Source organism: Drosophila busckii, chromosome 2L, assembly GCF_011750605.1.
Source record: "Drosophila busckii strain San Diego stock center, stock number 13000-0081.31 chromosome 2L, ASM1175060v1, whole genome shotgun sequence".
In the NCBI taxonomy this organism is placed as follows: Eukaryota; Metazoa; Arthropoda; class Insecta; order Diptera; family Drosophilidae; genus Drosophila; species Drosophila busckii.
The window spans coordinates 13483719-13509720 of record NC_046604.1 but is presented as its reverse complement, the minus strand read 5'-3'; the positions used below and the strand labels follow the sequence as shown (position 1 = coordinate 13509720).

Here is a 26002-nt window from a genome sequence, read left to right as displayed (position 1 = left end):
ACTTATTGTTGTTAATTTTTTGATTGATAGTTGTATATTTTAGAAACGTTTTAATACATAAAAAATATTTGAAGCTTAAAAGTAGAATTTATAAGGTTATAATTCAAACAATTTACTGCTGAATTCAACAAAAAATAAATTGTTGTTAAGTTTCGGTTCAAAGGCTGAAATTCAAACGTTTTTGCTTATGTGGAAAATATTTTTTCTTGTGTCTTTTCGATACCAATTAAAATATCAAAAATTCTTAGACTGATTACACGCTATTTTACACGCTTTTCAAACCTTTTTTAATTACTAAAATTAAAAATTCCTAAAGCATTAAACATTCTTAGCTCGAACTCAACTTAATGTAATTCCTTGTCAGCTTGCAATGCTTCCCTTCACTACAAAATATAAAACAGCAACTAAAGTTAACTGTAAAGTAAGTGTAGCAACAACAACAACAACAACAATAACAATGCGAACGAACAACTATTAAATCAGTGTGTACACACTGTAGTAAATGCCATAAATTAATGCACTGGCAGCGGCAGCTTTGGTGCTGGGCCATGCCAGCTTGACTTCGATTGTTGTTTTTCCTTGTAAGCGTACATCAATTAGCAGCTTTACTCAGTTTCCTATGTCTGCAGCTCCCAACCCTCACCCCACCCCGCTCTAAACTGCGCTTGGCAGCTGCTAAAGTCAGTTCAGTACGTAGAAGAAGTGAACCGAGTTCTTAATGATTTACGCTCTCTCTGTTTTTTAGACTTTGTTGTATTTGAAAGTTGCCATGTTACCCAATTTGCAGCAAAAAGACACAACACACATACACATATATATATATATATTATATATATTACCCTTTGCTTAGCACACGCGAGCTAGAAATCATTTCAACTTTACTAATTAGCTGAATTACGCGCTTGATAAAAACAAAAAATAATTAAGCTAAGTGCCAAGCTAGCGACATTTTAACGTTGATGAGCACATTTTTTTTTAATTACAACTATGTAAAAGAACATTTTCTTTATAATGCACATCAATGCAAAGGGGGCTAAAAAAAAGGATTGTCAAACTGAAAAAATACATAAGCATAAATTTATATTTTAAATTTGTGGCTTTATTTATTTAATTTTAATGAATGTGTTTCGAAGTTCAAAGGAATTTCTATGCGGTGACAGCTTAAATATTTGTTATATTTTTTATCTGTGTACTCACAATTCCAAAAAAAATTCTATAAAAATCAAGCTTTACATATTTTTTATACTCAAGCTGTAAATAATATTGTACTTTTTTTCTCTGAGTGTAACCCCACGCTCAACAATTTAGCGCAACTTTTTAAACATAATCGAAGCTATAAATTTTATACCACAAAATTCTTTTGCAGCTAGTCAAGTTACTGTGTTCTTTATATTGAAAGCTAACTCTCATTTATAACCTAAGCAAAGAAAAGGAGCCACAAAATTCTTGTCACAGCAGCATTTTTGCATTTGCTTAAAGTATTTTTGCCATGCCACGACAAGTGGCAGACAGGGCGCCAAAAAAAACCTGTAAGGTCAACCCACAGTAGCTTATTTTCCATCTTTTCGCGTTTCGTCATTCGCCACTTTCGCTTTGATACACTTTGTGCAAAAAGGTTGCGAAACTACAGCAAAGCCTTTGCTTAATTTTAAGTTAGCTCATGTATGTATGTCAACTTATTAACTCCACTGTATTATATACTATACTTGCTATAAAATTTAAATTTCCACACATTAGAGTGTGACTAAGAGTTGAGTGCTTGGGCCATATCCTTGAATACAGTTGGCTGGCTTGTTTGGGAATAAAACGCATTGCATGTTATGCCGCCTGTCGCCTGTCGCATGGTCTGTTGCTTTTGGCACGCCGCTGTAAAAAAACTTTTCCCATTTCATTTTTTCCTCGCGCTTGCTGCAGTGTCAGATAAGTAAGCTAACTGTAGCGCCCCATTTACAATTTTGTGTGGCAAGAAGTTTAGATTTTATTGATGGATTTGAAATTAAAGCGTTAGCGCTATTAAACATTTAGCAAAGTTGCCAAACTTTCGTTGCTGTAATAAATGATTTGAGTTAGGCACGTTTAATTGATCAGAACTGCGCACTGATCCTTGCGTGTGTCCGTTAACTGCATAAGCTTCGTCTAATTATTCTAATTAATAGATGTATAAGTAAATAATATATCACTTAATATGCATACCTTGTATTTCATTTAATTCAATTAAATTTTGCAGGATAATTGGAATGTCCTGCGGAGCAGCGATATCAATGCAGCTTCAAAAGGACTATCCACTGTTTGAAGGATGGCTATATATCTTCAGTATCCTTCCAATTAGAAAAGGACATGCAATTTTCAGCTCCTGAGCATAAAATCTGTCAAACTGCATACCAGGATATTCAGGATTGCACATAAAATTTGCCAGCAAGTTCGTTGTTTAAGTCTCTTTTTGTATGGCCATATTTAAAAGTTTTTTAGTTCCAGCTCCGTTGTTATCCTGCCAATCTAAAAAGTACCTGCATTTTCGGAATCCTGGGCACCAAATCTATCTAGCTGCATACCAGGATATCCAGGATCCAGCAAAAATATTGCCAACAAGTTCGTAGCTTAAGTCTCTTTTTGTATGGCCAAATTGTATAGCTTTTCAGCTACAGCTCCTTCGTTATCCTTCCAATTTAAAAAATAAATACATTTTTGAAATCCTGTGTACCAAATCTATCGAACTGCATATCAGGATATCCAGGATCGCGCAAAATTGTTGCCAACAAGTTCGTTGCTTAAGTCTCTTATTATGTAGCGAAATATCAACGTTTTTTAGCTCCAGCTCCTCTGTTATCCTTCGGATTTAAAAAGGACCTGCATTTTCGGAATCCTGAGCATTAAATCTATCGAACTGCATACCAGGATTTTCCGGATTGCACCAAAAAAATTTCGAAAAAAATGCAGGGTCTGGGTCGCAAAATATGGCCAAAAAACACAAAATGTCCTTTTTCTCGGCAACTACAAGGACTACAAGGATGTCCTTTGGCATGCAAGTAGAGCTCATCGAGATCTATCAGAATATATAAGTCAAAGGACGAAAGTCCTTACAGGAGCGGAGAAAAACGGTATTTTCCGTATACAGAAAATGGCCCGTATCTCGCGTATCCTTTGCAGGATCAGGACGAAACTGGTGCCAAAAGATGCGGCTTGAAAAGGACTATCAGTTGGCAAAAGCACATCCTTGTAGTCCTTGTAGTTCCCGAGAAAAAGGACATTTTGTGTTTTTTGGCACTTTTTTTGGGCCATACTGTCGAAAATTTCCAAGGCGCTGGATAATTAGATAAGCCTAGAATCTTTGAATGCAGATCGAAGCAGGATGCTCGTCTGAGCTTCGCATGCCCAAAAATTTTTCCCTGCGGCAGGATATGGCCGAGCTATGGCCAATTTATTATTCAGTATGGCGCAATAGAAAATGTTGCATACTTTTAGGGGCAGTAATTAAAATCGACCCCGATTGATAAGCATAGCGCCGAAACTACAAGGATGCCATATTTCGGCGCCTCTGAAACGCAACCGCATCCTTGAATGTCCTTTTGATACACGCCATATGGCTGGCCAGCTGGTTCTCGCTTCATTTGCCAGCTAATTGCCACTGGAAAACGTCGCAATTTAAACGTTTTACATTTTTATGCATTTTTTGTTGTTTATTGATTTTTAAAAAATTATGCTTAAATGCTAGCTACTAACAAATTGTCCATTAACTAACGTAAATTTAATTAACTGTTTTGTTTCATAATTTAAATACATGTTACAATATTATTATAGTTATTATTTCATCGGTATTTTGTTTACGTTACTTTTTGTTTGCGTTTACATATATGTGTATATATATATATATATTTATTATATACCCATGTGTATTTGCTAGTAAATGCAGAAATATTAAATTTGTTGATCAACGTTGTATTTTGTTTTTTGAAGGCGCTTGCTGAGCGCTGTAATTAAATTTATATTTTAATTGTAGTCAATTAGTCTAGTAGTTTTTTTCTATTTTGTTTTTGTTATGCGCTGTTTGTTTTAAATGCCGTTTAAGTTGTGGCGCATTTAATATTAAAATTACACGAATTTAATATGTACAAAATTATGTTACAGTTGAATTTTTTCTCGCATTTTGTAGTTAGTTAGAAATTTCACCGAAAGTTTTGCCAATGCCGCTGGGTGGGTGCATCATCAACTTTTATTTTATTTTTAGTTTTAGATTGTTTCCTTTTTTTTTGGAACTGTCCAACAATGCCAGCATTTCAGGTGCGAAATCGTTTCACAATCGCACACGTGCCGCTGTTAGGGCTGCCCCACACCCTACACTGACGAAAGTTGCAACAAAATGTGTGTGTGTGTCAGTGTGTGTGTGTGGCAAGTTGAATTTTGTGGCAACTGCAGCAGCAGCAGCTTACGTGCCGCACAGTTAAAGTTTAAGGTTTTCTATATAGCAATTTTTACAGTTAGTATTCTTTTAGAGCAAGTTTTAGAAACTCTTTAACATAGTTTGCATAGCAGGCGCTTAACTTAGTTTGTTTATATATTATAATTAAATATTTTTGTATTTGTAATATTAGTTTTAAATTGGTTCACAGTAAATTTGAATTATGCATAACAAGTTGTTTAGTAAATCGTTGCAAAATATTTGAAGACATATTTTGTTTTTTCGTTTCGTTTTTTTATACACAAAAAATCAACAAAGTCCAGTCTTAAGTTTTGTTTAAATAATTTCGTTAAGTTGTGAAAATCATAATTTAGTTTAGTTTTTGTTGTTCGGCTAAGAGTTATTATCTAAGAGCTATAGACAGCAACAGCCAGGGCTGCAGAATAGCAATTAAAATTAATATTCGAATTGATTTTTGGTTTTATAAAAATTTTTTTAGCTATGCAAAAGTATTCTAAGTTTGAATTAAACTTGAATTCATTAATTAGAAGTATATAGAATATTTTCATGAAATATTGAAAACTAAAAAATGTTTGCAATTATTTTAAACTTGTTAAATTTGCTTTAGCAGCCCTGGCAAATAATAGCTTAAACTATTTGATTTAGCACGCTTAAAAACTAGCCTAACTGAAATACATACACACGCATACAATACAGACACATACACATACATACAAAAACAGTAAAGTTTACTTAAACTTGAATTTGAGTTTGTTTTTTTGTTTTTGTTGTATAGTGTAAATTGCCGGGGCAAAGCCACATCCTGGCTGACTGCCCGACAGACTGCCTGCAATGCTTACAGCTGAAACATCATTTTTAACTACAACTTAACTATTTATTTTTATAATACAACTTTGCCAGCATCCGTTGTGGCCACACCCACGACGCTGCCGCCGCCGCCGCCGCCTCCAGGACCTGCACCACTGCCCGTTGCACACTCCGCTGCGCTGCTCAGCTCGTGTAGTTGTATTTGTTGCTGTTGCTGCTGCTGCTGCTGCTGTTTGGTTTTCGCTTTATCATGCACGTACATCGCGGCAAGCGCATTGAAACGTGGACCCCAATTTTGTAAATAGTTAAAGTCTTGATTCTCATCGTCGGTGCCTGGAATGGAGATGCGTTGGAGTTGTTGTTTGCCACGTTTGTTGGCTTACGGTTAGTAGTGGAGTGTGGAATGTGGCGTGTGGAGTGTGGAGTGTGTAGAGAGTTGGGGGGAGTGTCAGTGTGTGTGTGTGTGTTTTATTTGTTGTTGTTAGTGCTCTCTCCTCAGTGCGTGTTCTCTTTGCATAGCTTTGCTGCTCTCTGCTTACCTGATGCCAGCGAACTGAGCGACTCGGCAATGCTGCCGCTGCCCTCGAATGTAAAATTACGCAGATCATCAAAGGGCGGCGCATTCGGATCCTTATCGATGCGTTGCTTGCGCTCCTCCATCAAGTAGGCTACATTCAATTCCTGTCCAGGCGGCAGCAGCGTCATCATGGGATCTAAAGCATACAATCAAACTACAGTAAGCACACGCTTTAATGTTCGAGTTCACTTACATATTATGGGCATTTTGCAGGCAGCTATGTCTGGTGGCATGGCGCCACTTTGTGCGCTAATTGGAATTTGCAGCGGCGTTATATCGAATGCAGTCATGTCGTCCTCACCCCCTCCCTCGTCCTCGTAGCTGATTACAGTTTCACGCACATCCTTTTCGGTGCCAGAGCGCTTCTTCTTCTTGGTCGTTTTGCGCTTGCGATTATACAGCACAAATATTAATGCAAGTACTGCAAATAAAAAAAAAAAAAAGAAATGTGTAAAATGATTATGTTGCTGCTAATTTTCCATATCGCTTTTCCGCTTTTCCGTTGTGCGGAACAAATTTGCTTTAACGACTGCGAGTTTCAGCAAATGCCGGATGTAACTTTAATATCGATTACATGTTTTTATTTTATATGCGTCAATTAAATTGTAGCTAGACTATAATAAATGCAATTTTTACTTCATTTATTTGCTTTATGCATTTGGTTCTAAATTGTTGCACTGCAATTCATTGGAATTTCAAAGGAATTTTGACGCCAAAATTGATTTTTAGCTTTAAAATTAAGAGCACGAGCCCGCAGCTAAACGTAAATATTTTTGTATAATAAAATTGTAACAAATATGAAGCGCAGTATTTTACACTATTTTGAAATAGATATAGAAGTTTTCTTGCTTTTACTCTTTACAATTAATTGTTGGTAAATATTTGGAAACAAAATTGTTTAAGCTTTAAAATTAAATTTACCTAATCTATTATAATTTAATAATTAAATGATTGTTCATTGAAATTTTAATTTAGTATGAATTTAAAGTGATATAAGAAGAAATATTTAAAAAAATTTTATTAACTTTAAAATTTAAGCGTCGCTAATTTATAATAATTTAATTGAAATAAATTTATTAAAATTTTGTTAGTTTGTTTTTCACATTTATAATTTTCTTAGCATTTAATACGAATTTTATCTTTGCGCTCAAGCTCATTGAAGCGTAACGACTATTCCAAATTCCAAGCTGCAATTAAAGCGACAAAAGACAAGTTTTTGGTATAACTGTTAACTGTAAACATCGTTTGTGAAAATGAAACTTGCGTTTGTGGCTAAATAATTTCAAAGTTTCTGCACTGGAGCCAAAGGCAAATAATTTGAAAAGCACTTTTTGGGCCAACAGGCCAACAACTGCAAACTGATAATGAACTATTGGGCTAAGAGGAAGAATTTTGGTTGGCTAAGCGGATTACAAGACTAGAGCGAACGCTTCGAATGCAGTAAAAACTTGTTATGTGGCATGCCCCACGACTGTTGCAACATCGTTTACTTAAGTAGCATAAAGTTATTAATAAGTTTTATGCTCTCAGCTTGTAGCACATGCTGCAAGTATTTTTTGTATTTATTTTCGGTTGTAAACAAGCGAACGAACGAGAGCAACTGCATTTTATCATCAGTTGACAGCAATATTAACTCGGTAGCTTTTTGGGGCGCACACACACACACACACACACATTTCAGCTAAAAATAATTAAAACGAGCCAGTTGCTTGTTTTTCTTTTAGTCTCGAACCTTTTTTCGCTGCTTCGTTTTGCTGTTGCCTAAGCGGATTCATTAGTTGCAATAACTGCCAGGCAGCTGTCGCTGAGTTTAACAAAAAATTAAATACAAATTCAAGCTGCAGCTAAGAGTTGCTTATGGTTTAAGTTAACTATAAATTTAAATTAATGCAGCTGTATTTTTAATTAAAATAAACTCAGCGCTCATATGTAACTGGCTAATGTTACTTTTGTCTGTTGGTGAAAAACATTTTCTTTAGATTTAATTAGCTTTGTTAAACCTTAATGCAGTTGTTGTTATTTGCTTTTTATAGCTGCGCCCACCCACCAACCCACACCCACATTCAATTTTAACACGCACATTTATTTAACAATTTTCTACCCAGCTCAGGTTCGCTGCTCTAATAAAATGGACAAGTAATGGGTAATGGCGTTTGCTTATGTCTGTGTTTTGCAGCAGCTGCTGAGCGTTGGAAATTTGAAGCGGGTTATGCCCATTTATCGATGTTTAGGGATACGCATTGACAAGGGCCAGTTAATTGTTTTAAAAGCGAAATATTTATGCGCTATAATTGATTAACTAATTAAAACACATTTAAAATGTAATTAAGCTCAAATGCTAAAAGCGACTGACAACAGCTTAAATATATTTAAATGCAGCTAAAGTAAATTAAAGTTAAATTTAATACAAGACTAACTAAATTGATGAGCAGCTGTAATTTAGCATAATTTAAATTGTAGCAAAATTGCTCAGAGTTATTATTATATAAAATTATGTACTTTGAGCATTAATTAATAGCATTAAGCATTTTAAAAATGTATCAAAAGTAAGCTAAATTTTTTTTTATATAATTTTAAATTTGTATTTAATTTTTATAGAAAATTTGTTTAAAAGTTTTAATTTAGAGTTGAGCATTAAATCTTAATTAATATTTAATAAATATTTTCTTACAAAAAAAAATTTATTAAAGCTGAACTTTCTTTATATAAAGCTGCATGCATATTTTTGAATTTAAATTGTAAAAAATTTGTTTAAAAGTTTTTTATAATTAATTCAGAGTTGAGCATTAAGTGTTGCTAATTAATTATTAATATTTAATAAATATTTTCTTACAAAATAAAATGTTTCAAAACGAAGCTAAACTTTCTTTATATAAAGCTGCATGCTAATTTTTTTTAAATTTTGCATTTTTATTGTAGAAAAATTGCTCTAAAGTTTTTTTTAATTAATTAACTATTTTCTGTATAAAAATATTTGCAATTCATAGTTGAGCAAAAGTCCGATGAAACATTAATTCATATTTTATATAAACTTAACTCAACTCTCTTTACTTTTAATAAATGTTTGACTAAGTCCTGTTAATTTAATTAGTTTAAGCCTAAGTCTGCCGCATTTTTCACAGCTTAGCAGCAACTCCTCGCAACTGGCTCCAACTATTTGCTATCTAAGGCAACAAATTAACTAGACCTTGGCCTAAGCGTAAACAACAATAAAGTTACAACAATATCTCTGTGCTCTGCATAAAAGTGTAAACAAAAGCCAGCAGAGCTTTGTAGAGCTTGCAATGACAACAAACTAACTACGAAAATAAAAGCAGCAAAAACACAAATTTATACAAAGTGACACAGGTTATTCAGTTCGTTTTTTTTTTTTTTGTGGACTAAGCCAAGTTTATAGACACTAACTGCAGGTCAGAAGAGACAACGAGCACTTGAAATTGTATGCCCAAAATTGTAAGTACGGCAATGTTAAAAGATAAGTTAGCTCTGAGCAGCAGTAAGCGAAGCGTTGACTGTAAATAATGTAGGATAATTATTTAGTTTGCTGGCTGTTGTTCTTGGGTTTACGCCAGTTTAACGAAAATTGCCTCGAGTGTTTGTTTGTGAGAAATTTTCACTTCATAAACCTAAAGCCGCTTTAAATGTCTTTGTGTGTGTGTGTGAACATTTGTTGGCGTTTATTTATTGCGCCTATTTTGCGGTTTAGCGGTTTTATGGTCAACGCTGCGTATGCGCGTTGTAAAGCGCACGCCACTGTAATTAGTCGAGCTTCAAAATCTGCTAATTAGCTCAAGTCTCTGCTGCAACTGTAAACCACATTAAAAGCCATACGCTTGATTTTTTGTTGGGGCAGCACTTGAACCAAACTGAAAAATAAATTGCCTAAAAGCTGCGCTAATTGAAAATCCGTTAGCTAATCCCCACTCCATATACAAATAGTGCGCGCATTGCGTATACGCCAGCGTGTGCAAATGCATAAAATCGTTTCAACACCCTTGACACTTTACTTTTTTTTTTTTAGTGTTAAAAACACTATTCAAATTGAAATCACATGAAATGTGAAAATGGTTGAGGAAAAAAACGCGACAAGTGGCCAAAAACCGATTAGAGTCAAAAGCGCTTTCATTCATGCATGTGTGTGTGTGTCTGTGTGTGTGTTAAATTTATTTAACAATCGTTTTCCAAATGCGCTCGCGTGCAGTCTATAAATTATATATTAGCATTGGCGCAGACAAAATGGAAAATAATAAAAAGAGACTCGCTGCATTGCCCTTGAGAGCAATTAAAATGTGCGCGCAATTTATTTAAATGCATTTTTGTAAGCTAATAGGATTGAAGTTAAATTGCGCGCTGGGTATTTAGAGCAAGCTAATATTTTTCAATTGTTTTTGGCAGCAGCAGCAAACGAAACGTATTTTAAAAATAGGAAAGGATTTAAATAAGCTGGCCAAACTAATTGGCAAGAAATTCAGTCAATATAAATTAATGTAGAATATTTTAGTTCACTTGAATTCTACTGAAATAATAATGCAATATGAAATGCATATTTTTCTCAGATTTTGTAATGGCAAGAAATTAAGTCAATACAAATTTTCGAAAAATATTTTTGTTCACTTATATAATTATAAAATATAAAATGAATTTTTACTACAGTCTCATAAATAATTATTCAATTATACCTAAATGAAATAATAGCTAATATGAATTTAATATTTTACTATAGCCCAGCATTTTTCTCAGATCTTCCAATGGCATAAAATTAAGTTACTATAAAATTAATGAAAATATTCCTGTTTACTTAAATTCCATTTAATTAATTATGAAATATAAAATAAATTCTTTTACTATAGTCTCTTAAATAATTATTTAACTATAGCTCTTTATATAAAATATATATTTTACTATAGCCCAGAATTTTTCTCAGATTCACAATAATAAATTGGCAAGAAATTAAGGCGTTTAAATCAAAAATAAAATTAATTAAATGTTCTGCTTATATTCTTGTTCACTTCATCTCCATTTAAATAATCACTTGACTATAGCTTTTTATATTATATTAATATTTTACTATGGTCCCTTTCAAAATTATTTGACTAGTCTCTATATATTAAATTAATATTTTATTATAGCCCAGCATTTTCTCAGACTTTTCATTATTAATTGGCAAGAAATTAAAGCGTTTTAATTTACAAAAAAATCATTAAAATCCTCAGTTGTATTCATATTTTTGTTTACTTCAATTGCAGTTAAAAATCATTAATATCCTCAGCTGTATTCATATTTTTGTTTACTTCAATTCCAGTTAAATAATAATTTGATCTTAACGCTGAGTATTAAATTAATATTTTACTATAGTCTCTGTATATTAAAAGAATATTTTACTATGGCCAGCATTTTTCTCAGAATGTGCAATATTAAATGGCAAGAATTATCGAACAACAAAAGTATTTAAAGCTCTCTTTGAATTCTTGTTTACTAAAATAAATAGTTGCACTATTTGTAACTAAGTAAATATTCAACTATAGCTGCTAATATTAAATGACTATTTTAGTACAGCCTTTTAAATATTTATCAATCAATTTTTCTAGCCATTATTAATTGAAGTGCTTGTTGTTTGGTCTGCCTATATAAACATTATACTTTTTGTTGATAAACTTTGAATAATGAATCATCAATCACACTTTGAATAAAGCGCGTAAAAAATAGCAACAAATAATCATAAAAATTGATGGGCAAAGTGAATTGAATTTGCATGAAATTTAAAAAGTTTATGCAGCATATTTTTTATATATATTTTATATATTTATTGTGGCGCAGTATTTGTCTGTTTTTCTTAATTAGCCGCCATGTATTTTCATGGCGCTAACAAAACAAATTGCGCCGGGGCATGTTGCACACACACACACACACAGACAGAGTCAGCGAAATATACAAAAAAAACACACAGAGCAAGGCAAACAAGAAATGTGTGTGGCACTTTACGAGTGGCAGGCTCAAAACCCCATTTGGTTGCAACAGCAGCAGCGGCAGCAGCGTTGAGCAAACAGCTGTCAGTATGTCGTGTGATTTTGTTTCGCTCTCTTTTTTTTTTGTGCTGCTGCTGCCTGCCACGCTGGGATTTAAATGCAGCGCATTCAACCTACTGAAAATTGCATTTACATGTAAGAGCGAGATGGGGCGAGAGCGAGCGCGTTGTGTGTGGCAGCAACGCGACTTAAGCCGCTTAAGCGACACACATGCATGCCCAAATGGCAGGCAGCTTAGCGTGCCGCAAACGACTTGCCACATGCCCCTTTTTGCTGCTGCAGCTTCTACTTACTCAATATGATAATCAGGCAGACGAATATGGCGCCCAAGGCGCCCATGCTCAGCTTTAGACGCTGACCCTCCTGCACTAGTTCACAGTTGTCGCCCCAATAGCCCTCGGGGCAGATGCAGCGATAGCGTAGCCGCGGCTCCAAATTGAGGCACGTGCCGCCATTGAGGCAAGGCATATCCAGACACTCGTTGCGATCGACGCAGCCCTTGGTATCCGCCGACATGATGCGTCCCTCGCTGCAACTGCAAATGACAACAAAACTCATGTTAATACTTTAACTATAACTATCTGTCTGTCTGTCTGTCTGTCTGTCTTTAGGTTTTACAAATTCATTGCTATTGCTTAACTTTTTTTTGTTACTTTTTTATGCAAGTTTTGGTCAGTTTGGTGTTGTGTGTGGCAGCTGCAAGTGGCAACGATAAGACTATGAATTTCAAGTTGCTGCAAAAAACGCGTTTGCTTTTTACATTTTTTTTATGTGTGCGTCGCATTAGTTTGCAAGTAAAAAGCGCTGCGAGTTGCATTTGTGCATTTTTAATAGCACAAATTAAAGCTATGAATTATTTTAGGTTTAGCTTTTAAGGCGTAAGCAAGTTGTAAGCCAAGTGCGTTTATTATAGCTCAATAATAATAAAAATAATAAATAATTTATACTCACGAAAAAATAATAAAATAATTTTATAAGTAGCTATAGAACATATAATAAGAAATATAGAAATTAGTTTTAAGTTTAATTAAAATTTATAAAATGCTTACTATTCATTGAGTTTGCAATTAAAAATTTGAAGCGTCTAAATAATTTATTTCTTTGTTTTTAAACTATTCAACTCTCACTAAAATAATTATTTTGATAAAATAAATCATTATTGAACTAAAATGCATTATTAAAATAAAATTATTAATTTAAGTAGCTTTCAAACATTAAATGTTGAGTAATGTTTAATAAAAATATAAAGATATGCAGCGATTGTAACTTTTATAATTATTATATTAACAAAGCTAAATGTTTATTATGTTTGCTAGTTTCATCTTATTTTTTATATCTATCAAAAAGTATTTAGTAATTAAATTTAATTTTTAAAAGCAGTTATAATTTAATTGTGAAAATTCCTTCATTATATAAATAAGCATATTAAATATTAATTGCGTAATTTAATATTTAATAAATAATGCGCATTATTTAAAAGCTTAAAAGCCAGCCATACGTTTAAATCAAAAGCAAACGCCAAAGTGTTGCCATTAAATTAAATAAATTTCAACTGTATGCAGAATAAAAAATAAAAATGTAATCCTCAAGGTTTAAAATTTTGCGCAAGCTTTCGCTTTTTATGCAATTTAGGTCAATTCATATTTTATTTTATGTTTTTTATGCGCTTATTATTGAGCAAGCAAAAGAGTGAGATAGCGGCTATGTGAAAGAAAGAGAGCGAGCGAGCTAGTGAGAGTGCAACTGACACAAATTTCAGCTGGAGCTGCTGCACAATGAAATTCAAATTGAGGCTAAAGCAGGCATAATTTATGGCCACACACACCTGGACATGGAAGGACATGCAAGGAGTAGCATAAGGATCTTGACGCTGAAGTTGCTGCACTATTTAAATTTACCTAAAGCGTCAACTCTTCAATTCGTTTTACAAATGGGCTGTGGCCCGCCCACTGCTCGCTACGCAGATATAATGGGAAAAGTAAATGGAGCACGAAGCTGTTGGCGTTTGCCAAGGGGAATTCAAAGAGAGAGAGCGACAGTGAGAGTGAGCGCAAACGGCTGTTAGGGGCTTTACTTTAGATGTAGTCAGAGTAGTCAGTTGGGTGGGTCTGGGCACCTGGCTCTGAGTTTCTCACAGTCGAATGTCTGTTTGTTCTCAATGTGGCTCAAATGGAGTCACTTGGCAAGAGACTAATGATGTGGAAAATGTGCTTGCTTGCTTCCCATTTCTTTTAGTACGAGCTGAGAGAGCTGAGAGTTGTGTGTGTGTGTGTGGCATGCAACATTTGCATGCAGCAACACATATTTCTATACAAATTTATATTGCAATGCGGTTGCATTTGTTATATGTCACAAGTCGCTGCTGCTGCCAGCTGTCGACAATTGATATTATTTGTTTTGCCTGCTTTGTCGATATATTTTTTTTGCTCTTTCGCACAGTTAATGGAAAATTGTGTGCGTGTGTGTGTGTGTGTGTCTGTTTGAAACATATGCACATTGTACGCTTGCTTGGCTTCACTGCAGTTATAACTGCAAACGAAACCTGCAACAAACACAAACAAAATTCTATTGGCAACTAATGGAAAATTTTATGTTTTCTTTTTGTTTGTCTATTTCTAAAAAAAATTTAAATGCATCTTGTGTGTACAAGACAGTTTTGCAATATATAAAATATGTTTTTAGCAAGAAATTGTTAGTTTTAACTAAAAAATAACTAAATGTAGCTCAAAGAGAAATTTTAGTTAGCAGCAGCTTTGACAGCTCAGTGCATACATTTTTGTTGCCTACATTTGAGCGCTTTTGCAATTAGCTGCTCAACGAAATGAAATAAAATAAAATGTTGTACTTGCTTTTTAAATTAAAATAAAATATCTAAAAATAAAATCTATTTATGAACATGTTAGTCTATTTATTTTTAAATTTATTTTGCTTTAATAAGTCTACCTTATGCATATATTTAAATTAAATTGCTGCCTCTTCTTTTTGCTTTTTAACTAATTTAAACATTTAACATCAAAAACGCAATTAGTAGCATTAAGTAAAGCACGCTCATAGTTTTTCGGCTGTACAATTTTTAGCACACCTTGCAGTTGCCCAAAAATGTGGCTGCAACCAGCAACAACAACAACAACTGTTTGTTTCTATTTAGCAGTTGCTCGTTGCTCTGATTGTTGCTGTTGCTGCTGCTTTTGGTTGCTAGGACGCGTTAGGCTGTACTCACGTGCACTCGTATTCGTTCCACAAATCAACACAATCAAAGGGATCCGGGCAGATAACATTGGAGCATGGTCGATTCGATGGGCAGTTGCGTTCGAGGTTGCGGGCCATTGTTGCCTGGCCCCATTGAGTGCCATTCATTGCCGGCGGTAATGGCAGATGCTTCCCATCCAGTCTTTTGTTAGTACAAAAGCAAAGGCAACATCAAGTGTGTGTGTAATAGTAGCACAAAAGAAATGAAAATGCGCATAATTAGCAAACAGTTAGGACAATGTTAGGACGTAGTAAGTGAGAACTTAATGCACTGCACGAAAAGCAGGTGACTGCTAAGCTAATCAATTTGAAATCTTATAAAGTTTCTTTACATGTGCAAAGCAAATTTCAAGCATACAAAATTATTAAGAAATATTAAGCATACAAAATTATTAAAAAAATATTAGGCATAAAAATTGTATAAATTAATTTTAAGCAAAATTTTGTTATAAAAGAATATACATGTATAAAAAATAAATTAAATGAAGCAACTTTTTATAAAAAACTTTATGCAAACATAACTGTCAATCACAAATTTAAGTTATAAACACATTAAAAAAAAAACAAGCACATAAAATTCTTAAAAAAAATTCTAAAATAAAAATTATATAAAATAATATTAAATATAATTTGGAAAAATATTAACAAGCACTTGAGTCATAAAAACATGAAAAAACAAGCATACAAAATTCTAAAAAAAATTCTAGCATTAAAATTATATAAAATAATATTAAACAAAATTTTGAAAAAATATTAACAAACTAGAAACATATAAAAAAATGTATAAAAGTTAAACTAAGTGAAGGAACTTTGAATAATAAACTTTATGTTAAGTTAATATTTGGTAAAAGCCAAAATTTAAATATAAAAAATGCTAGGCAAACTAATTTAAATTGTAGCTTAGCTTTTAACATTTTTGTAAGCTAAATAAAACAATTAAAACTGTATAAAAAATTAAAATAAATGAAAATAATAATGAGTAAGTTAAATTTGTTTTGATATTTGCTGAATGCTAAAATTTAAATATGAAAAAAGCTAGGAAAATTAATTTAAATTGTAGTAGCGTAGCTTTTAAGCAAAATAAACAACTAACAAATTAAATTAATAATGAGTATTTTTAATATTAGCTAAATGCCAAAATATAAAGGGGCGTGCAAATTAAATTATTTGCTAGCGTTAAAGTTTTTATCAAACTATTTTTAATAAATTTGCAATGCAGCATATTTGTTGCTCTGTTTTTTGTTGCAGTGCACGCATTAGCAGCGCTTAGAGCTGTGAGCTGTGGAGCTTACCTGATATCATCGAGGCAGCTGCGCTGAAAGTCCGACTGCACCTCAAACGTTTTTACGCCCGTATATTCGGCCTTGCCGCCCGCATAGACGCCCTCCTGCTTGTCGATGCTGAGCCACTGATGTCCTTTGAAGTGAAACGACTCGTTGTAGCGCCGCGACTCGCCGCCATCCAGCTCGAGTATAGCCGCCGAGCCATAGCGACTAATGCGCACCACATGCCACTGGCCATCGTTGACCGAAATGGCGGTGAGTGCGAGCAGTTGCTCCTCGTTGCGCAGCGAGTTGAGATTGTAGCGAAACTGCAGCTGACCACGTCGCAGCTCCAGTATGGCGTACTCACGCTGATGCTGATCGCTGACCCTAAACAGTTCGCCTGCGTGCTCGCGCGTGCGAAAACGCAGCTGCAGCTGCGTGCTAAAGCGATCGGGCTCGAAGCTTAGAGCGAACTTCACATACGACTGCGCTTTGAATGTGGTGGGCACTGTGGGCACATTGCAGGCGGCGCCCATCCAGCCGGGCTGGCAATGGCATTTGGCTTGCACCAAGCTGGCCACACAGTTGCCATGTTGCCAGCAATGCGCAGTGTGCTCGGTCTTGAGACAAACTTCTTTGGTTTGCGGACAGGCGGGCAAACTGTTGCGCGCCAAAGCGGGAAATGCCAAATCGTAGTGCTCCGAGTTGTGTATCAAATTGCGTATGCAGCCATCAAATCCTTTCGAGCTAAATGCGTATTGCCAATTGTATAAAGTTTGATCGAAATGCTGGCGATAGAGTCCGCCCAGCTGCAGCGGCTGATTGAGATTCAAAGTTTCAGCAAATGGCGGTATCTGGCCACGTGCCTGGCAAGCGTTGTCATCGAATTCGGGTGCAGTGCCATCCTCCATTTCGGTGACAAGCGCAGCGCGACAAAAATCCACCACCAAACGCACGTTCTCTGTATCCCAAAATATGTCCAAACGATGCCAAACGCCATCGTTAAGCGTTTTCTTTGTCTTTACGCGCAGCTCCAAGCTGCCAGAGCCAAAGTCGATGAGCAATCGTGGATAGCCCTGCTCCAGCTCCAGCGCTATAAAGTCCGATATAATTTGCTCGCCCGCCTTGGGCGGCACTATGGGTCCATTGTATAGTATGAGTCCATCCGCTTCGCCTGTTATAAACTCCAAGCTCAAATGCGATTCAGCGCACAGCTGCAGCGGCGGATACCACGCCCAGCCATTGCCCCTAAAGCTGCGCGTCGACTGCTGACAGCGCGGCCCATCGTAGTCCGCCGGGCATGCCACGCAGCGTGGCCCATTGCGCGTCTCCACGCAGCGTCCGCCATTGTAGCAATGATGAGTGCGACAATTGTGCTCCACCTGCGTAAAATTGCGCGCTCGACAAACGCATTGGGCGCTCAGCTCGAGCCGCACGCCCACTAGCGCCGTGCGATTGACGCTCACCGTGTACGGCTTCTTGCCCAGCTCGGTGCGTGAGCTGCAGCTGCCGGTGCCGCACTTGCCGCGTCCCTCATGCAAACACTCGTCTATGTGCACCATTGTTATATTCAGCCCCACCTCCTTTTCAATCTCCTCCCGATGCATCTGCACTACGCCATTCAAACGCACAGCTTTGAAATACGGCTGCTGTGTGGCCGATCTCGCTGCAAAGTGCACATCGGTCAGCGCATACGGCGTATCGGAGCGCAGCTGCACACTAAACACATCCACATTATCCCGATCTGTGTACAGCAGCTCCGCCAGCTTGTTGCGAAAGCGTTCCAGCTTACTCGGCTCCACTTGCTGCTGCTGCGCATTCCAAGTGCGCACAAAGTCCTCGTCGGTGATGTGTGCCAGCCGCATGGAGCCCGCCTGCTGCACTGCCTCCGTTGTTATGTCGCGCACAGTGACGCTCAGATTCGCCGGTATGTCCTCTTGGCCATGCTCACGATCATAGACCTGGGCAAATGATGGGAAATAAAAAGAATTTATAAGAAAATAGTCTTTTTAATGTTGAAACAATATATATAAATCTAATAAATAAGTATATGAATAATTTTAACGAGCTTTGCTTAATGCTGATTTTAATTTTCAAACAATTCCTTTTAGTTTTGATTGTTTTTCACATAAAAATATTACTTTAAATTTTCCTTTTAATTTTAAATTTTATATATTGTAAATATTTATTTTACAGCACAATTTTAATTATATTTTATTTTTTATTGCTAATTTATATTTAAAAAAAATATTTGTCATATTCAATATTCAGTCTGCAGTCAAAATATTATTTTAAATATTTTTTAAGGCGTTCGGGTATACAAAAATTTTTAAGGCATTATTTGTTTATAATTTTGTAAATTTTTCTTGTTAATAAATTTTAATTCATTCTTCATTTTTGTAAATATTTCTTGTTAATAAATATTAATTCATTCTTCATCTAACAAACAAACCATTTGAAATTAATTAGCCAAGTTTCAAACCAACTGCCATAGCTGCTGCCAAATTCAACATTCGATTTTTATTTGCTTAAGCGTCAGTATTTTAAATATTTTTTTTACAATTAATTTATTTTATATAAACATTAATACTCTGAACTATTTTTTACTAAAGGCAACATCTAAATTAAATGATTTGCTTGACTTCAGCTTAACTTTTAGCAGTATTTGGCACCACAATAACCCGCTTTACTAACTTAATTCGTACTGTTACTAATTACTTAAACACTTGCCTTAAATCGCAGCTGATAGCGACCACGTCTGGTGCCCGCTCGCATTGTTAGTATGCCCGTATCGGTGTCGAGCTTGAAGCGATGATGCTCCTGGGTTTCCCAATAATATTTCTTATCGGGCACATCCCAATCATCCGGATCGTTTACATAGACACGGCCAATGGGCGTATCCTGCGACTGTCCTTGATAGTTGTAGACCAATACTGATTTGCTGCCCGGCTGCATTTTATTATCGTTCACATCGCCAATGGTCACTGTTAAAGTGCTGGTGCCTGTCATAGCCGGCGCACCGTTATCCTTTATCTCGATGGGTATGGCAAAGGATTTTTGCACTTCACGGTCAAAGGGACGCAGCGAGGAAATGATGGCCACACCATTTCCTTTGTCGCCTCCTGTGTGGTGTTACCAGCATTTAGAATGGATTTCAATCAATGTGGCAAGCCAGCGAGTGAAAGAGACAAAGAGAGATACAGGCAAATTGTAATTTGAAACAACAAATGCTTGGTAAACTTTAAAAGTGTTTAAGATAAATTGTTGCGCACAGGTTTCAAATTGAATCAAATTTTAATTAAAATCAGTCTAGACTTTTGCTTCATTGATAAAAGTTTGTTGACTGGGCAGCAACAATTTAAAGTTTGTAAATATTTTTGGGTAGCCCAAGAAATTTGAAACAGCAAAAACTCAAAGTAATTAAAATTGATTTAGACAATAATAATAAATAAAATAAAACTAAACTGCTTGTTTAAATTGCTTTATCGCTTTATACATTATTAAATATTTGCATATTTAATGTAATTTTACTTTTGATTATACGCGCAACTCATTTAAATGCATAGCCGTATAAATTAAATGAATTAGTTAGTCATTTGAACAATCGAAACTAAAACTCATGCTTAAATTATGGCATAATTAATGTCAGCATATTGTAGTGTGTGTGTGTGTGTGTGTATTGAATTATGCAATTAAATATTGCACTAGATTAGAAATTTATTTCATTTTATTTTTTGTTGTTGTTTTTGGTTTTTTGCGTGTGCTGTCGTTAATGATTTAATGGTTTATATATTTAGCCGCGCATTTTAGCGCTAATTATACAACACATTTAGCTAATTATGCAAATTAATAACAATTTGAAATTGAAACTGTAGCTTAGCATTTATTTCAGTGGTTTTAGCACTTTGGCAACTCAATTATTTATTGTGCGAGTGAATGGCAATGAAAAAAACTTAATTTTGGCATTCAAGTGACACCTCGAGTTTCAAATATTGCACTCAAGCTGGAACAAAGGACCAGCAAATAGCCCCGAGGGTTTTTCATTTTGCATTTTTCTTTTACATTTTCTGCTCTCTGCTTTTCTCTTTTGTAGGGGGTAACTAACTCAGTGCACAAACACTGCTGATGATGCTGATTGTCTATCGCTCTCTCTCTCTGGCATAATTCAATCACAATTACTATGCAAACACACACACACACACACTGACTTTGCTTAGCGTTTGATTTTGATTGTGCGGCTTCGATTGAAGTTCTGTGTGTGTGGGAGCGACGCACAATTACCAAAACGAGTTGCACTTGTGTCTCACTTTTCGGTGGCTGCCCCAAAATGCGTGTTGCGGCTTTTGCCAATTGATAGTTTTAGTTTTGCTGATGCCAGCTCTGCTGGTGGGTGTAAGTGGGTGGTGTAGCATTTGGGGAATTACTGATTGATTTTGTCAGCAAATTGACTTTTGTCTTGGCCATGTCAAAAGGCGACAAAAGCGCTGCCGGCTTCGCTTGTTAGTTTTTTGTTTACTTTACTTTCACTGCGGCTTTGTTCGCTATCAAAGTTTATTTTACGGAAATGTAATAGGCCAGCGCTTCGAGCTCTAAATCGTTTAGCTCAGCCTGCTTTCATTTTTAATTTAACTAAGTATATGCACTAAATTATAGCTTAAAGCTATATTGCTGATTCGGAGTTAAATAAAAAATTGAATACGTTTTTTTCTTTAAGTAAATAATATAGAGACATTATTATTACAAGCATTTTTCTATTAGAAAAATAGTGCAATTTATTTTATCTTTAAACTCAAAAAACAAAAATGGAAACTAATTTAAAAAAAGTCTAGTAAAAAAAAATTACAATACAAATTTATTTTACTCAAAAATAAAAAATAAATGCAATATGAAGTTGCCATAAATTCAATAAATGAAATAAATAAATTAAATAAAATGTTTCAATTTGAATTTTTCTTTAAACTCATTTAAAAGTGAATGCAAATGGAAACTAATTTAAAAAAAAGTTATGTAAAAAAAAGGACTGAATACTTCAATTAAATTTATTTTTACTTTAAATACAAAAATAAAATAAAAATAAATGCAATATGAATAAATTAAATAAAATGTATCCATAATAAAAGCGAGTCAAATTAAATTTTACTTTAAACTCAAACTCATTTAAAAGTAAATGCAATATGAAACTCTCATAAATGTTAAATTAAAAAACAAATTAATTAAGATAAAAATTGTTCGATCAAAAATAAAATGTAATAATATTTAAAGTTATATTGCAAAGAATATTAAATGCGATATTAGATCTCTAACTTACGTCGAATGTAAAATTAAGAAACAAATTAAATGAGCTAAAAATTGTTTGAATAATAATCCCAAATAAAAATAAAATGAATAAATTGCACAGAATATTAAATGCGATATTATATAGCGAACTTACGTCGATCGTACTCCACTTTGAAGCCCGCGCGTATTTCATCGCTAGCCAAAGGATCCATGCGAAAGCTGAAGGGACCGCCATTGCCACGCTGCTTATCGTCGACATCCTGAGCGGCAACTTCAATAATCTTACGTGGCGACACATTCTCCGGCAGGACTGGCCTGTAGTCCTGCGCAAATGTAGGCGCATTGTCGTTGACATCCTTGACTATGACTGTGAGCGTGGCTGTGGCTGTGCGCGAGGGATTCCCATCGTCGCTGGCTAGCACCTGCACCTCATGCCGATCGACTGCCTCGCGATCCAGCGGGCGTTGTATGCTAATGGCGCCTTTATCGCTTATGGCAAATTGTCGTCGGCGATTGGTGGAGCGCACAATGTTGTAGCTCACAGCGGAGCGTCCGGATTGATCCGCATCGCTGGCACGAAATTGTTCCAGTATTGTGCCCACTTTGGTGTCCTCATAGATGGACACTTCAATATGCTCGCGCTCAAACTTGGGCACATTGTCGTTAATGTCGCGCATTTTGACCACCACCCAGGAGTAGGCCACATGATATTTATCGCTGGTGCCATCCTCGCCCTTGTCGTTCACTTGTATGCGAAAGCGAAAGCCGCTGCTCTGCAACGGATCCTCATAGTCCAGCGGCTGTATAATCTTGAGCGAACCGGTGCCATCCGCATTCCGCACCATGGCAAACTTATCAGCACCAAAGCCACTATTGGGCACCACTTTGTACTGAAAGCTGTTGGTCTCGTCCTCGTCCTGCACCGTCACTGTCAGGATGGGGGTTTCGGGTATGTAAGTGCCGTTGGTTTCGTCCACTTCGGTGAACCACTCGTCTTTGGTAAACTGCGGTGGCATGTCATTCAGATCCTTGACGCGTATCGAGGCTGTGCCGGTGCCTGTGCAAAATGTAAAGTGCGTGTTAATGGATTTGCATACACTCAAAAAAAAAGAAGACTCAAGTCGAACTTTGCATATTTAAAATTATAATAAACTTAAGAAATTATTAAGCTCAAAGTTTTATTTTCCAAACTTTGATATTTAATTCAATTTAATTGCATAAAATTCCAAATAAATTTAGATATAGGTAAATATTTAATATTTTTCAAACTTTGATATTTAATTTAATTTAATTGCATAAAATTCCAAATAAATTTAGAAATAGGTAAATATTGAATATTTTTCAAACTTTGATATTTAATTCAATTTAATTGCATAAAATTCCAAAAAAAAATTAGAAATAGGTAAATATTTAATATTTTTCAAAGTTTGATATTTAATTCAATTTATTGCATAAAATTCCAAATAAATTTAGAAAATCATATTTACTGCTTTACTTCTTGATTAAGATCACAATAATATTTATTAAAATATTTAAATTAAATACGCATTTTTAATTTTCCATTTATAACTTTTTCATTTTTGGCTGCATATTTAAAATTTAAAAATTTGTTTATATATTAAATGCATTTTTTACTTATTAATTTAATTTATTGCATAAAATTCCAAATAAATTTAGAAAATCATATTTACTTCTTGATATTTAAAATCTCAATAATATTTAGTAAAGTATTTAAATTAAAATTCGCATTTTTAATTTTCCTTATAATAAATTTTATATATAATAAATGCATTATTATTTATTTAATTTCTTTGTTGCACTTTAATTGTTTACGCATTAAAAAAATATTTGCTTTGTATAATTGATGTAAATGAAATTTAGATTTACTTTTTTACTTGTTCTATTTCTTGCAGTGTACACTCTGTCATGTGCGTGTATTTAGCTCACCTTTTAGGCCGCCACCATCCATGGCCACCACCTGTATGGAATAGTCCGGGGTGCGTTCACGGTCGAGACAACAGACGGCCGTCTTGATGAGGCCCGTTTCGGGCTCGATTTCAAAGATGGGCGCGCCCGTTTCCTCCTCAATGACATTCTTCTCGATTGAGTAGATTAGCTTGGCATTGGTGCTCTCGTTGGGATCGTCATAGTCAACGGCAGAAATTGTCATCACCGAACTGCCGGCGGTGCCGTTCTCGGTGACATTGCCAAAGTAGACGCCCTGCGGAAACTGTGGCGCATTGTCATTGATGTCCTTCAGATTAACTTGAATGTCCGCATAGCCGACCAAGCCCTCGCCACCCTCATCCTGGGCGAATACGGTAAAGCGCCATTGTGGCCGCCCGTTGGGCTGATCCCGGTCCAATGGCTGTTGCAAATAAACAGAAGAGATGGAGAAATGTATATAAAGTACACTACAGGCGTTTGATTTGCCAGCTGTCCTGTTTGTTTGTTTGCAAATTATTTTATGCCAATGGCAGTAGCTGAGCTGAGCTAAGCTGCTGTAGTTGCTGCTGCTGCTGCTTGCAACTGTCGAGTGTCAGCAACAGAGCCTTGAAAGCTCTACAGCTTGTCTGTTTGTCATGTGTGTGTGTGTGTGTGTGTGTGGGTGCCCCAATGTCTATTTGCGCTTGGGCTTATATTAGATTTCACTCATTAAGTGAGTTATCCACACGAAATCGCCAGCAATTGAGCTGCCTACAACGATATAAAAGCTGTAATTTGTTCTACCTTTGACTGTCATTTAAATTATGCTTTAATATTGATTACTCAGCTCATTTGTAGCTCTAGCTTTGAGATTAACTGTGTGTTTCCAATTACATTTTACTTTGTCTGCACAAATCAAATTCAAATTGCGTCACGTTTATCGTCAGACATGAATTTGAAACTCTCTTGAGGCGGCGGCACCAAACATTTTAAATGGATTTTCTATGCTTCTTCTTTTATGCACATTTTGCAGCGTTGCCCTTTTTTGAAAAACAGTTTAGACAAGCTGTTAAATATGTGAACAATTCATTGGAATGAAATATAAGCAGCAATTAATGCAAATATTTGATAAATGGCATTGGTTGGATATGAATGAAATAAATATCAATTAAGCATTAATAATAGAACTGCATATTGTTAGTTATTGACTTTTAAATATTTTACAATAAAATATTTTAATTCAATTTCTATTACCACAATTTAAAAATATTTTATTTGTTATATAAATAGCTTAGTTTCACATAAAATCGACTGCTTATTGCACATTACCTATTAAATATTTTTAAAATATATAATTTGTTGAAGTTTAATTAAATATGCAGTCAATTTTAAAACTAATTTATATTTGCTATATAATTTTACTATAAATATAATTTAGACTTCAGCAACAATTATTGGCCCCTAGTTATATTTTAATTACACTTTTGTGCTTTAAATATTTGCAATTTAATTTAGCGCGCGCTATAAATGAATTTTAATTTAAATTGTTGCTAAATTAAGCAGCGCAACTCATTTGCCAGTCATTTGACCTAATTAAACGTTCAAAATTTCAAAACGTTTGCCAACTTTGCTGCTCTCTCTATTTATTTGATTTGATTTGAAACTTGTGCTTTTTTATGCGCTGTTTTCAATTCATTTAAAATGGCAATACGCTCGATTTAAGTCGAACGAGACATTTGAGTGCCATGTGACACACACACACACACACACACACACACACACAAGGCAATAGCAATTACAAATTAAATACCGCGCTGCAGCTGTCGAGAGTGTTGCCAACCAACCAGCCCCAGTCCCAGCCCCAGCCCACTCTACACCCACTTTGGCACCCTTTTCGCTTTCATCATTTAACGCACACACACACACACACTCAGTGAGTTTTATGCGAGGCAACCACGCACCAATAACGAAACGACGAACGTCATTTACATGTGGTTGCTTGGCGAAGAGCGTCAAAGCCACAAATGCCACATGCTGCTGTTGCTGTCGCCAACGAAATGCCACGCCCACCCCCCCAGCGCCCATGCACACACACACGCAAACGATCTATAACATATATAGAGAAATAGTTTGGTTCTCTGCTCATATAAAAACAATTAAAACAAATAAAAGGCGCGCTGTCCCAACCAGGGCTACCCATTTGTTAGACGCAGACAAACCCTGGTTTTGTCATTTCATCTCTCTGCTTGTTTTTATAGACTTTGTCTGAAATTAATTGGAAGTTCATGCATATAACTGTCTCTCTCTCTCTCTTTCACACACTCTTTTAATTTTTTGTGCATTTTCAGCTATGCCAAAATGTCAACTGTGCGTATGTGTGATTTGTGCGGTTTTGGCACAGTTTTTAAATTAATCATACGCCACCGCAGCGCGTTGCGCTTCAAAAGCAGCGACAAAA

The 26002-nt window shown here is 35.3% G+C and overlaps 1 protein-coding gene across 3 annotated transcripts in view; it reads right to left on the bottom strand.

Annotated features, from left to right (window-relative positions):
• Nucleotides 1-4996: 4996 nt before the first annotated feature.
• LOC108607843 (putative neural-cadherin 2) overlaps nt 4997-26002 on the bottom strand; it is a 145948-nt gene continuing 124942 nt past the window's right edge. For 2 of the 3 annotated variants that reach the window (XM_017998909.1, XM_017998910.1), the window contains 9 exons: nt 23566-23986; nt 21773-22675; nt 19072-19463; nt 16369-18302; nt 15048-15218; nt 12121-12362; nt 5995-6222; nt 5764-5937; nt 4997-5557 (listed from right to left, as the gene is read on the bottom strand). In XM_017998909.1, the coding sequence (XP_017854398.1) occupies nt 5298-5557; nt 5764-5937; nt 5995-6222; nt 12121-12362; nt 15048-15218; nt 16369-18302; nt 19072-19463; nt 21773-22675; nt 23566-23986 (4725 nt within the window). In that variant the 3' untranslated portion in view covers nt 4997-5297. Of the gene's footprint in view, nt 5603-5763; nt 5938-5994; nt 6223-12120; nt 12363-15047; nt 15219-16368; nt 18303-19071; nt 19464-21772; nt 22676-23565; nt 23987-26002 lie in introns of all 3 variants that reach the window. The other variant, XM_017998908.1, reaches the window with a different exon arrangement.